This window comes from Ambystoma mexicanum, chromosome 6q (assembly GCF_040938575.1).
Source record: "Ambystoma mexicanum isolate Mex_15411 chromosome 6q, UKY_AmexF1_1, whole genome shotgun sequence".
In the NCBI taxonomy this organism is placed as follows: domain Eukaryota; kingdom Metazoa; phylum Chordata; class Amphibia; order Caudata; family Ambystomatidae; genus Ambystoma; species Ambystoma mexicanum.
Window position 1 is genome coordinate 975,805,097 of NC_090937.1, and position 14,981 is coordinate 975,820,077.

General features: G+C 49.7%; 1 protein-coding gene across 2 annotated transcripts in view; it reads left to right on the top strand.

The window, feature by feature from the left end:
* TRAPPC11 (trafficking protein particle complex subunit 11) overlaps positions 1–14,981 on the top strand; it is a 1,974,021-nt gene that overhangs the window by 749,898 nt on the left and 1,209,142 nt on the right. For both annotated transcript variants that reach the window (XM_069631477.1, XM_069631476.1), the window contains exon 18: positions 3,261–3,391. In XM_069631477.1, the coding sequence (XP_069487578.1) occupies positions 3,261–3,391 (131 nt within the window). The remainder of the gene's footprint in view (positions 1–3,260; positions 3,392–14,981) is intronic.

The window sequence follows — 14,981 nt, forward strand, 5'->3', positions numbered from 1 at the left end:
TACAAACCTCCCGTTTTTATCCCTCCGAGTATCCTGGATTGTAAAATCTATGCCACTCCTGACTGCCACCGCCACCCCCCCCCTTCTTTGAAGGACCTGACGCAAATAGAACCTGCAAGTAGCCCCTCAGGCGCAGACGCTGTTGATCTACGCACAACAAGTGAGTCTCCTGTAGCGCCAGGATATCCGGAGCATGCGTTCGGGTGAAGTTTCCAGTTTCAGCCTTTTGAGAGGAGAATTTAGTCCTCTCACATTAAGAGTCAGCCACTTGAAACCGAAATGAGGAGATATCCAGCCCCAGCGAACCCTCCTCTCAGCGACCATCCCAACCCCCCGCTGTTCCCCCGGAGCGCCCGACCTACCCAGACATACATATGGGCCCTTACCTCCACCCGGTCCCCATCTCGAACCCCCCTGGTCCCCATCCCTAACCCCCCGCCCGGAATCCCCAACTTCGGGCTTAAACTGAAACTCCCCCCAACAGTTCGCTCCCACCCCCTTGTCCCCCCAGCTAGTCCCATTGCAGCTTGATCCAACATGTTTAACTCCGTCCCCCTGGCTCCATACGCAGCCCTATAGACCACCACCCCCCTGAAGAAAATAGAATGTCGATGGCCCAACTAGGGTCACCCCCCCCGAATTTTGTCCCCCTTCCCCCGGGGAGCCCCGCACAGATGCCCCCCTCCTACAGGGCCCCGCAGCGCCCTCCTTCTCCTACCCCGCTCTCCCACAGAGGCCCATTCCCAAGGTCTGCTCCCCTCCCTCAGTTCCCCACGGGGTCCCAAGGCCCCTGCGCGTCCTCCCGCCTCCGCTTCCAAGCCAACAATACTGGCAGCTTCCTGGACCGAGGTCGCCCTTTTCTAAACCCCCTCCCATTCGAAAACCAGGCCAAATGGAAAGGACCACCTGTATTTTATCCCCTTCTTGGACAGCTCTTTTAGAACAGGACCCATAGCCCTTCTTTTCACAAGGGTGCTTGCGGCCAGATCTTGGAACAACAAAATCTCCCGCCCTTTATAAAGAACGGGCTCGCTTTGCCTGGCCGCCCGCAACACTGCTTCCTTCTGACCGTAACTGGCAAAAGCAACCACCACTTCCCGGGGTCTGGTGTTGGGACCCAATTGAGCTCGACCAACTCTGTGGGCTCTGTCCAATATTATTGAGCTCAAATCCCCCTCCCCCAAAAGATCCGCAAAGATTTGTTGGCATTCCTCCTCAAAAGCTTGTCCGATACCGACTCTGGGAGCTCCTTTATCCGAATGTTACTCCTCCGAGACCAAGTCCTCCAGCATCTCCTCCATGTTCCTAGTGGCAATGTCTAGGCGGTCTATGGCCTCGCTATTGGCCGTAGTGTCCTTCACTGTGTCCTGGAGGCCCCTTTCTAACAAATCAGTGCTTTCCCCGAGTTGTGCTACTTCATGCCGAATGTCACCCAGCGCTGTATTAAGGTCCGTTCGCATGAGCTGAAACTGATCCTGGAAGGTTTGTGCTAGGGACTCCCTCAGGGCTTGCAATTCCCCCCTGAGGTCCTGTCTAGTCATCCGCTCTCCGTCCTCCTCCATCGCTGCTCTCCTATTCTCCTTGGGTTGGCCTCCACTCAATTTATTAGAGTCCTTGCTCCCCATCATGGGCCAAAGTAGTGACAGCGAACCCTGGGGCGCCTTGGGAGAGGATCCGGGCTTACCCCATTTCCGCTTAGGTCTGGAAGACATCCGTGAGGGGCCCAGGAGCGGCCCCTAATGTGTCCGGGAAGGAAGACCAATGCACCAGTCGCAACCAGGGAATGCCTGAGGGCCCCAACCCCGCCCCGGAGCGCACCCACACAATGGGGGATTCTCGTTGATTCAGAGACCGCACAGGGCCGGGCTCCCCTACGTTCTTATATTTTAAAACAGAGCCGCACTGCGGAGGAAAAACCAGGGCTCCAACACCCCCGCAGGCGGACCCCAGGGCAGGCTGCAGCCCAAGGGTGACAGTCTCAGGTGCCCGCTCCCCTGCAGCACCGGGAACAGACCCAGTCCATCCTCTGCCTGGGGAAAGGATCCAAGAAGCGGTACCACCTGACTTGCCGCTCGGGACGCCCCCCCCAAAGCTGGAACACACCCTGGGGGGAAGAGTCCTCTCCCCGGGCCGCGTAGCAGTCCCCAAAGTTATCAGCTGAGGGCCCGAAGGGGAGCCCGCCGCCGCAGGTTCTCCTCACCCGCTTTCCGCCCGGCCCCCTCTGCACTCCTGGGGTCGGGCTGATTACAGCTGCCTTCTCCTCCTTCAACAGCTCGTGCGTGCTGGGGGGAGGCAAGACGTATGCCAGCCTCCCCCTAAAAAGCTGACCCAGGTAAGGGGTCCACTCCACCCCAGCACAATCCTGCTGGGCTTACAAGTCTGGGGCGGCCGCCTCCACCAACCTTACGGCGCCGAAGCCTCAGGCGGCCCAAAGCCCACCGAATCCACTCCCAGAGGGCGGCCGCCAAGCGAGTCTCAAGCCATGTCGGGTGGGGGGGGGCACTGCCTCCACGGCCGCCCGCCCGGGGCCACCGCATGCAGCGAGGTCCCGCCCGGACCCCCACAAGCAGTGAAGTCCCACGCCGGGGGTGCCCGGCTCTTCCCGCGAGGCAGACAGGCCCGTCCCCGCTCTGGATGGTGTGTGCCGCCTTCACAAGGGGAGGACCGCCAGGGGCTCATCACCTCTCCCCCAGGTCTCCACCAGCAGCTCCAACACGACACCGGAGCCCGTTTGCCGAGGGGGGGTGGTGGAACCTCCAGCAAGTCAGGGCCCGGGGTCTCGGAGCAGCCATTGGCACGTCAGCCGTTGCCGGCAGCCATCTTGGAATGCCGAAGGGGTTTCCAAGTGCGGACTCTGATTCGAAACCCATGTTGCTCTGTGTTGTCTTGCTTCCAAGACGCGCGTTACCACTGAGCTATACTGCCTGTGTAAAATGAGCTGGACGCCTTAGCCAAGCATTTATTATACCAGCTCCCTAAAGTGTTAATTTAAAGATTGAAAATCCAATTCTTTGTGTTTTGCACCGTTAGATTGTAAAGGTAAAAAGGCAGTTTTTTACTTTTTCTAAAGTCTTTCTAGTCCTCTGGGTGGCTGAAGAATACAATTACTGGACGACTTATATTACAGGTAAGTAACTTTTCCATTATGATGCAGTGCCATATTGTGGTCATCAGGGACACTCTAGTAAATGACATCTTTGTCACAGTAAGTTTGTGTTGCAGTTGCTAATCTGAGTGATGGTTGTATTATATTGTTTTAGTGCAATGCAAAGCCAGGTTTCTATCTCCAAGTTTCCATGTGGATGTACCGGTCCAGTTCCATTTGTACCTGAAAGCTGACTGTCCTCATCCAATCAGGTTTTCTAAACTTTGTATCGGCTTTAATAACCAGGTAAGAAATGTACATATTTTTCATCCATACTGGTTCAAAATTCTGTATCTTTCCGTAATTGTGGGGTGGCTGTACAGTGCATTTGTTTTATTTTAGTTAGTGCCAGGATTGAGCCAAGACACAGTGAAGCTGGACCTTGTGCTCCATTCCCCCTTTAGAACATTGTATATGTGCTTGTTGTTCTACTTGCCCTGCTCTTCATCATTGAGCACTATGCTCTGCTGCTCAATGGTATTCCCTACCCCTGTCGACAGATTCCTGGGAAACAGCCACTCAGGCTCACATCTGCTACCCCTAAATATCATATGCCCACCCTATTAAAATGTTCCATGGTCATCTCCCCTGTTTACATAAATTCAGCTAAACTCCCTTCCCCCTTAGCATAGGACTGCTTGTCCATATTTTCATTCCCAAACTACTGTAAGCCTTCCATAAACCCAGCCTAAATTGGTGTTCTCCCACACACACCCACACACGCACACACATACAATCTTCCCTGCTACACAAAGAAGACACTTCATAGTGCACACCTTGTTCAAGCTCTGTTGCATGCATGCCTACTACTTTCTTAATCCCTCCCTCACAGTGTGAATACTGATAATTAAAATCATTATGGGAGACGATGGGATCAAGGAGAGGATACTGGTGCCTGTCGAAGAGCTATAATGCACATATGGACTACACGATACAGAATGCTATAATTATTTGCACATATCGCATGTCCTATGCACGCAAATAAGAGCTCTCCAGGAGATCCCACAATGTTACCCACTAGAAAGAAATGTCCTACCAGAGCGTGTTATCACCAAGGTCACTTCTACACTCTGCCAGGCGATATCTGCTTTTGCAATGAAAGATCTTGCTCATCTTAAAACGGGGGGAGTTGGATGTGGGACTAATTGAACATGAGGATTGGGTGGAGGCTCTTATGTTCCCTAGGGAGATTGCAATGTTATCTAGATTCCGGTTGGTGCAACTCAAAATACTGTAAAGGGTGTTTTACCCTCCTATCTTGCTCTTCAAGTGAGGACAAACAGAAAACCCAAATTGTCTAAGATGTAAGGGGATGATGGTACCTTCTTTGATATCATTTGGGACTGCCCACAGGTTTGTTGTTTCTAGGCTGCATGCCTCGATAAATTGACGACAACCATGGGAACAGAGATACTGTATAATCTGAAACTACAGTTGTTGGGGATATATGGGGTACAACCTCTTGCAATCGGTATGAAAAATGATTCTTATCCATATCAATTAGTCTCGTTAAATGCAATATCGAAGCAAAATGGGGAGCAACGGAACACCCCAAGTACAGTGCTTGGGTATCTGATGTAGATGTTTGTATATCTCTTGAAAAAAGAATGTATACTGCTTGGGGAAGAGAAAATATGGGGGAAATGGGAGGATGAAGATTGAAGGCTAATCAAGTACTATATGTCTGAAAGGAACGGCCTTAAAGGGTTGTGGGTGGTGGTCTACTACATGTCTGTTTATTCAGAAAATTTGAATCAATTAAATGTTGTATTAAAAAAAATCATAATGGGAGCTTGTTGGGGTCCAGGAGTGTTGTTTCTATTTCTACCATCACTTTAGTAAATATACATATGGATGCTCACTCATGCTTCGTTCCCGTCATTTTAAAGGCCATCACCCTACTTGTATTGGTGTGACAGGGTCAGGGACCCCTCTAAACCTGGCACAGGAGGCCTGCCAAAGGGTTTCCCAGAGCCAGTCCTGCACCAGAGGCGGGGTGTGGGGTTTAGGGGCTCTAGTCTCTGTCCCTTCTACCTGTGTCTGGTTGAAAATGTTGAGTATCACTTCTTTTTGCTCCATACCTCTTATGCAAAATGCTGCCCAGTGTTTTCTCTCTTCTTCCCTATGACCGAAAGGCCAGGATTCCGAACGGTGGAAACTAGTGCTGCATCTTAGTAACGCTGCACCGATCAAACAGGCAATCCAAACGCTTCACAGAATCCGAACATGAACTTTCAAAATGATTGTTTGCAGTGGACAGCCATTTCCAAAAGCCGACGGACCCGCATGCGAAAATGGGACATGGCTTAAGGCCTGTTATGTCTTCTCTTGGTTGTAATCCAGCCCCTGGCGAGAAGGGAGCTAGTGGTTGGTGTGGGGAACCAGCTGACAGATTTAGTCAATGGGGAGGACCTGCAGAGGATGAAAGGGGGCAGAGATACCAGGGCAGTGTGGGTTGTTCAAGTGAGATTAAGGGAGGGCGACAAGGAAAATCGATAGACCAGGCAAAGAAAGGACACTGCAGCGGAGTGCTGAGAAGATTTACAAATGGCGTGTTCAAGGTGAGGTATTGGTTGCTGAGAGAATGTGGTACTTAGGTGTGAGAGTTTATGTAAGGTGAAAAAGTGTGACTAAGGGACAATGTATGGGTGTGTGATTGAGAGTGGTTGGGAAGGGTAACAGGAAAGGAGGGAAGGTGACTGTAGGAAATGGTGTTGGTGGGGAGTAGTGTAGGGACAGGAGAAGGTAGTGGAGTGTTGTGGTAGTAGAGCGGGACAAGAGTGCAGTAGTGAGTAGAGTAGTGTAGTGGTGAACAGATGGAGACTGTAATAAAGGGTGTAGGGAGAGCACAGTGGAGAGTAGCAGAGCAGACGATCAGAGGGTGGAGGTGAATAGTAGAGAGGGAGAGAGAGGAACATCATGGAGACAAGAGGGCAGAGTAAGGGAAAGAAGGCAGGACGGGGAGGAATAGCAGGGAGGAGAGTTGGTGAAAGGGAAAGGAGTCAGAGAGAAGCTCAGAGTGTACAAGGGCGTGAAAGGAAAGAGCAAGTGGATACTGGTTAATTGGGATACACTTAACCCAGTCATAAAGATCATTGTTGCTTCTGTGGGACTCATGGGTAGGATTCACCTAGGGTTTCCCATAGCGAGTCAGATAGACAAGGCATTTGCTTTTAGACCACCACAACCAGCAAGTCAGCTTGTAAACAGTTGTAACGCTCACCTTGACTCTGCGGGGACACCACTCCTACTGACTACGACCACTCTTCTCAGGGTGCGGTGCTCTCTTTTTCTCTCTCTGTCTCTCTTGACTAAACATATCTCCTAATCCACCAGGAATCTAGGAAAAAACACAAGGAGCTGATCAAAAGGGGGTTCTCTATAATTAACCTGGGAGTAAACTTATAATTCCCTCATAAACCTCTTTCTAAGCTCAGTGTCACTCACTTTACCTTAAATTATGATATGGTGGGCTCTCCATCCTGCTTCTGTGCAGGGGCGCATGTTCTATAGATGGGGAACTGACAGAGGAATGATGGGAAGGCTTCCTTAACTAAATGTGCTGAAAGGATTGGCTAAAGAATGTAAGAGTCAGGAAGTAGCAAAACCCTCCTACTCAAACTATGGTTACTCAGCTGGAAAAAACAATAAGGAGAGAGTACCAATTTAAATGAACGTGTGCATACTTTTACCACTCACTCCTGACTGGAATTTACACAAATACTAAACCTAGAATAGTTGTTGAAAATAGGCAAACTACCAGGTACTAAGATGATTCGAATTCATACACACACACAAGGAGTGACTGAATGCGCTGATCCATATAACCTAGGAAATTACTAGTACAACACCTAATTTCATACCGTTCCGTTTTTTTTTTATTAGAGATTTTCTAGTTAACTGGTACTAATGGGTTAAAGAAATGTGTACACCTTTCTTTTTTGAATGCAGAAAAACAACGTGACTGAACACAAGTACGTAGCGTAAGGAGCATGAGTTTATTTTATGAGGCACTAAGACTCCTAGTACGCACTCGAATGTCAAGTGGCTTAAATCTCTGCACAAACAAATGAAATGTCACTCAGCAAACCCCCGCGCAACACAAGCGCTAATAGACTGCCATTTATGCATGGAACACAATAGTACTTGCGGTATCCTGATGAGGAAGAGAAAACGTCAAGAGCGGGTTTTTTCTCAGAATGAAATCCAACACCTCACGAGCACCAGGCGTTACAGAGAGGCAGAAAAGGAAAAGCCAAGGGACTTCAATACTGTGGAACTACAGGGGAATGAGGAAAACTGGACAGGAAGATTAACACTAGAGTTTACTGTGGAAGGGTGTTGAGGAAATCCTGACAGGAATCACACCCGCGGTAAGCGTCACTGCAATAGCAGAAAAGACGCGAAGCACGGAACAACTAAGGGGAGGGGCTTAAATACTCCGGGAGTAGCTGCAACTAGACCGCACAACCCAATACAAGGAATACCAGCCAGGCGGCCATGTTGGGAGATGAGGAAGTGTATTAAGCCAACTAGCCCCACTATGTCCTATCTACCCTTGGACCAGGAATTGTAGGCAACTAACCAGGAAACCTTGGAGGCCATTTTAAGAGGAAACCCAGTGGTCATGACAACAGTTGGGGTTACCGATCTCTAGTGACAAGCTCATGGTTTAGGGATGCCTGGGCTAGGACAGGAAAAGCATGCGGGAGACGGCCATTAGTGAGTCCAGTTGCATAAACCTTAATAGAAACATTGAACCTGGGTATTCCAGGATGGCCTCTGTGGAGTGAGGGTGCAAGCCTCTGAGCTCCCGGCCGGGCTTATGATTAAGCCGACATTTATAGATGGATCAGAAGAGACAAAGACAGGTAAACCCCAGCGGAAGGGTAGAGGAACATATTGAGCTAACCCAAACACACCGGGGCACAGAAGAACGTTGCCAGAGCATGCAGATCCCACCGGAGTGGAGCGGGGTGGCCCCGGGTGGCGAGGAGCTACCCCGAACACGCAGGGTAGCGCTGAACGTTGCCAGAGCACACAGGGACCCGGCGACCTGTGAGTAAGAAGAGGCGGGAAAGGGGACGTGACACCCGGAGAGACCGAAACGGGGCCACTTGCACTCAGGAGGAGGAATTGCAGACCCCCATCAGTGGCATGCACGGGAGAACCTCAGAGGCAGCAGAAGGGTGACGGACCCCGCGTGAGGGAGTAGGCAGGGGTTTCCATGTAATAATGTCGGCACAAAAATCTCGCCATGCATAAATATTGCCGAAAAATGGCCGTTTTTTGTGGCAACATTATTGCATGGAACATGCGGGGGACACCACTGCAACCCCCAAACTTTTTTTTTTTTTCTTTTTTACATTTTCTTTTTTTTTGCCTCTGTCCCCATATATATGGTCACCCAAATAATATCGCCACAAGATTTTAGCAGCGATATTATTTACGGCAACTATGTATATGGGGATATTATTACCTGATACCAGGCAGTGAGCCAGAGGTTCCTGCGGTCTGGGAGCAGAATCAGAGAGAGACAAACCTGGGGCGAGACAGGCAGAGGCAGCCTGAGAGGAGGAGCGAAGCCAACGGCGCGGCCCATCGGCGAGGAGGAGAGGCGCCCGGGGAAGGAGTTCCTCGCCAACGGGGCAGCTTCGCATAGAGGCGGAGAAGAGAACCGTGGAGGAGGAGCCCTGCAGATAAGCCCAATGAAGCCAGCAAGCAGATCAGAGGTGAGGTGAGGAGAGGAACGGGTGGCGGAAGGTGGAAACACAAGCCGGATAGCAGAAGAACCCCAACCTCTCCCCGCCGGTGGGAAATACTGCAGGCTGGGAAGCTACATGAGGCCTGGCATCCGTAACAACGGCAGGCACATAGGGAGTAACTATCGCCCCAAGCAGTGAAAGTCTGGAAGACTGCGGGCCGTGTAGATACACGCTGCAAGGTCTCTGCAACGGCAGGCCTCCAGGAAAGAGACAGCCGCCGGGGGGCATACAGAGAGCATCAGAAATGCGAATATCCCTCCTCCAGAACAACGGATCCCACACTGTGGAGCCCATACAATCCTAGCCTTGGAGGGCAGGTCAGGCACCACGCAGTCCCCGGGAAGGACTCGCAAGATACATAAGCAGGACGGGCGGGTGATACGGATAGCAATAAGACAGTGTACCTCGGAAGCAACGACTGGCCCAGAAGGGGATAAACGGAAGGCCCGCCCCCCAGAGTGCGCACCCTGAGGACATATCCAAGTAACAACTGAACTTAGCCGTAGGCTGACACCAGAGATACCTCAAGGGGTACGGGAGGAGCGATCATAAGCACAGAAAGAAACAAAGGCGGAAATCTACCTGAAGAAGACACAAGGGGAGGGAGGAGGCGACACAATAAGGGTGACTGGCACCACCTGCAGATGCCAGGCAACAGGGAGGAGACAGGCCCAGGGACTGCCGCCAGCAAAGAAAACTCAACTAGAGAGATACTGGCGCAGGGAACCAGCAGATCCAGTACAGGGTGAACAACCACGACAAACGTAAGAAGACGAGGAGACCCGTGAGACACAAACCATGGCCCTGAATAAGGAGGAATTACAAAAGTGTCTGCAGGAGATGGAGAGAATGACAGCCTCCTTCCAGCAAAATTGGAGGTTTGAAAGAAGAACTAAAAGATGTTCTGAAAGATATAAGGGACGATATTAATTCATTAGGACAAAGAGTGAACCTATTGGAACAAGGATTGACTGAAATGGAAAAGGAGGTGCGCCAAAACTCAGAATTGTCAGAACAGATCGCCACAGCTACGCACAACCTTGAGATCCAGTCAGAAGATCTAGAAAACCATTCCAGGCGCTCTAAAATTAGGATTAAAGGCCTGGCTGAGGCGGTTTCAGACGGCGAGCTAAAAAGCACGATCCAACACTGCTTTGCCACTCTAATAACTCACTCCAACCCAGAAGAGATAAGAATAGAGAGGGTGCACAGAGTGGGACCGAAGAGGAGTGGAGAAGGGAATAGGCTTAGAGATGCCCTAGCCGCATTAGCCTCATATGAAGAAAACGAGAAAATATTGAAAGCTGCAAGGGGTCAGGAATCCATAAATATAAATGGCTCGGAGGTCGGCCTCTTCCAGGACCTGGCGACTGTCACCCTACAGAAAATAAGAGTGATGGGCTCAGTAACCAAGACACTACAGGAAAGAAGAATTCCCTACAAATGGACATTCCCCTTTGGCTTGACAGTACCATGGGAAGGGAAGCAACAGAGGGTGACAACTTGCGATTAAGGATTGGCAGTGGAAGGGTTGGATCCAGAGGAATCAGCCGCAGAAGAAAGGAACAAGGGGTCACGAGGGCGAGAGCAGATGCCCTGGAAATGGACAACAGCACACAGGAAGAGAGGAGAGAAATTCAGAGGCCCACAAGCAAGAAAATAATGGAGAAGATACCCAAGGCAGTAAGGGGCAGACCACAGAACAGTCTGAAGGGGTCCCCTGCGTGAACATTCTAAAGAACAAGGATCCGATTAAGAGGCAAGGTGGCCCAGCGGGGAGGTGAAAGGGAACTTCTTGGAATCGCGTAGGTTAAGTTACCCATCAGTACGGGTGACACATGGGTCGGTGCCTACTAGTTGGGATGAATCTACGGGTCCAGAACCAGATTAAGAAACACGATGCTGACATATTCCTTCTACAGCAGGAAACGCATATAAGAAAAGAAGACAGACACAACATACACTTCCAACAATACTCACTATTGTATCAGACGAATGCAAGCAATAAGACGGCGGGAGTAATGATGGGGCTCAAAAACTCATTGGGCGCAAAAGTGATGAACACACAAATGGACCGGAATGGGAGATACATGTTCATACAAGTACAGATTAGATGAAAAAACAAAACACTGGGAACCATCTACGCTCCTAACACAGGTCAAAAGTCTTATTTAAAACAAGTCTTGGGGAAATTGGAGAAATTTGTGGTAGGAGAATTAGTACTTACAGGAGACTTTAACATGACGTGGGACAGAGAGAGCGATGGGAGCGGGCGGGGGATTCATATGGGGGCACAACCCACGGAAGCTCTATGGGAGAGAATGGAGGGTATGGGGCTAAGGCTAAAGGATCTGTGGAGGGTGAAAAAAGGACAGGAGATAGGGTATACATGTTTCTCACATGTCCACCAGACGTTCTCTAGAATAGATTACGCTTGGGGACCCCCGGAATGGTAGGCATACTCAGAGACCTCGAATTAGGCCCGATTGAAATTTCAGACCATGCCCTGATAATAATTTCCTTAGGAGAACTAAAACCAAACAGCCTGTTATGGTCCTAGGGGCTTCCAAAAGACGTTTTGAGAGATCCGGTCATGCGAGAGAAGGTGAGGGGCAAAATAGCGGAATACCTTACCCTAAATGATCTAGCTGGGGCCACCCAGATGAGGAATGTATGGGACGCCCTTAAAGCTGTGGTGAGGGGGGGAACTAATTTTCCTAAAGGCCCAAAGATTCTAAGAAAGGAATAGGATGCAGAAAGAATTGGAGGAGGCACTGACACAGGCTCAACAGACCCTAGTGGGTCAAAAATCAAGGCAACACTATAATGCGATGAAAGAGGCGCAGGGACAATTGCGGCTCTTCAATACTTCCAAGGCCGAAAATGCCCTACTGCGGCTTAAACAAAGATACTATGTAGGCGCAAACAAAGCAGATAGGATGTAGCAAGGGCTCCTGAAACAGCAGAAAGGTCAAGCATATAGAAGGAATAAAGAATGCTGACGGGGGCTAAGCACGGAAACAGAGGGGATAACTAGGGCCTTCGAGGCATACTACAGGGAGCTATATACTACGGGGAAACCCAAAGTCAAAAAGATACGGGCTTTCCATGGGAGCATTGAACTGCCTAAGTTGACGCGGGAAGAAAAGGAAGGCCTAGACCGGGAAATTGAAGAAGAGGTGCAAAGGGCAATAAAGAATTTGCCATGCAATAAAGCGCCTGGGCCAGACGGCTACACAGGGGCTTTCTATAAGGTATACTGTGCAGAGGTTAAAGGGATCTTAACAAAATTGTTCAACTCCTTCAGGGATGGCAAAGGGGTAACAGCCTCCATGACTGGGGCAAAAGTAGTCCTGTTTGGTAGACCGAATAAAGACACCACTAACTGTGGGTCGTATAGGCCCATTGCACTATTGAACATAGATGCTAAAATGTATGCAGAGATACTAGCGGAGAGGGTAAATGGGGTCTTCCCAGGGATAATAGGACAAGATCAGTCAGGATTTATTAAAGGGAGGCAAACGTGGGATAACGCCAGAAGGGTAATGCACCTTGAAAAAATAGAAATCAAACGGATACCGGCCACGATCATATCCCTAGACGCTGAGAAAGCTTTTGATAGAGTGGAGTGGCCGTATCTGTTTCAGACAATGAACCGGCTAGGCTTTGGGCTCCAATATATTCAAATGATCAGAGCTAGTTATAGCACCCGTCTGATGTGCCTGGCAATAACCTGCCAAATCTCTGACTCAGTCAATATAGAAAGAGGGACGAGACAGGGGTGCTCCTGTCGCAGCACCTGTATTCTTTTCATCTAGAACCCTTGCTAGCGGCGATAAGGCAGAACGAGACCATTGAGGGGATTCCCTTTGGGGGGAAACACACAAGACAGCAGCATACGCAGATGACATGCTAATGTCATGACCCTTGCCCCTGGCCCTCACTGGCAAGTCCGCCTTCCAGTTAGGGCCAGGTCAAAGGCCTTAAAACCTCATCCAAGACTCTCATCGTGTCAGTCCTGGCGCCTTTGATGCCAGGCTCATAACCATGATGACGACCAACATTAGAATGGGACTATTTACTTGGGACTATTTAACTTGGGGGTGGAGGGGTTCAGCCAACATGGATGCACACACATAGCTCAGTTACAAGGAACTGAGCAATGCAGTCTAGTCTTTTGGGTGTGGCAGGCCTGGGACTATTTTACCTGGACTACTTTACTTGAGACTATTTAAACCGCACCCAAACAGCAGAACATGCTTTGCGTTATTCTGCTGTGGGCAGCGAAACGCTCACCGTGTCCAGTTCTTTGATGCCAGCTTACCTGAAACAAGGATCTGCAGAGAGAGAAAGAACACTGCAAAACTTACCTGGAACAGTATCCTGTCTTCAATCCATCGTCGACTTCAGTTCCACTCAACTGAAGGTACGAACTCCATCATCCGGCACCGCATGCATCCTGGAATACCATAACCTGGAAAGAGGAGAAAGAAAGACAGCATTAGTAAGTGTTTACTCACGTTTCCTCCCGAATGAATAAAGCCACACAATTCTTACCTGGGTAGTCATCTCCTGGTCAGTATCATTGCTGGAACATTACGGCGCTCGGCAAGGAACATCGCAACCTGCAAGGAGAGAAAAGACACAGGTTAGCAATATAAAAGGTGAAACAGCGCCGCACATCGCGCATTACTCACCAGACAGCATTGCGCACACCACGCTTTCCCCTACCGGCCCATGCTCATCTTCAAACTGCATGACAACACCAGAATACCTTTCAATACCTAAAAGGAAAGAAGCAAGACATTATTATTCGAACTAAGCGGAACATAAGAACTGCATATAAAGACTGTAAAGCAGCAAACCTACAGAGTCGCAGCAGGCCTGGATTCCCACAGGGGGGGCTTGCACCAGTGAAGTAACTTGGTCGCTGCTCGCCCCCCCACAGCTACGCGCCCCTGCCACGAGGAGCAGGACGGAGAATCCACCTTTTACAATCTTAAGACCCATCATTAACCAGAGGCCTTACCAAGGGACCGGGAGAGGGTTCGAGAGTGCAAATCATCCAACCAGGTCTGGGTGGCGTCCCCGTGGATACCACGTGAGCGTAACAGCTAATCACGCTAATAGAGCCGGAAAAGTCGATACCCGCCCAGTGACAATGCTTAAAGAACGGGAGGGACTGTCGGGCCTAAAAATAAATATGGGGGAAGTCTGAGTTGCTAGAGGTGGGACTCACAAAAGACATGAGTAACCGGGTTAAACAGTGCTCTCATTTAAAATAGCGGCAGAGAGGATAACCTACTTAGGCATTAAACTGACCAGCAGGGTAGCTGCGCTATACAGAGCAAACATACCAGAGCTACTTAAACAGACACAGGCAGATTTTGCGAAGTGGTTCCCGATGCAAATCTCATGGATCGAAAGTATGAACACAGTCAAGATGGTGACCCTCCCTAGGATACTATATAGATTCCTCACACTGCCGATACCCATACCGCATACATTCTACAAAAGATTAAACACACTAATATCTAAATTTATTTGGCAAAACAAACGCTCAAGAGTTGCCCCGGAGGTACTGAGGGCTTCCGAACATATACCACTACTATCAAGCGGCCCAAATTAGAGTAGTGAAGAAATGGTTTTGGGGAAACGCCGATAAAATATGGGCACGCATGTATAGGGCAGTGGCAGGCACGCCTCTGACGGGTCTGCTTTAGCTACAGGGGAGTGAAAGACCTGTGAACATATGCCAGAGCAGGGTGCTGCGTATGATATGCGATATCTGGGACAGGAGACTTAAGAAAGGGCATTTGTCGTCAAGGCCTTCCCCTTTCACCCCCCTCTTTGATAACCCCAATTTCACCCCGGAGAAGACGAAAGGAGCAGCATTTAAAAAGTAGTAGGAAAAGGGATGTGTAAAGATTAGAGACATGCTATAGCAAGGGGAAGTAATGTTGTTTGTGGATTGTAAAACACAAATAGGGGTGGGAGAAAACCGATTTGAATTCACCCAGCTCAGACACTGGCTGAGGCAGAAGGAGACTCTACAAGTGGCCAAGAGGCCA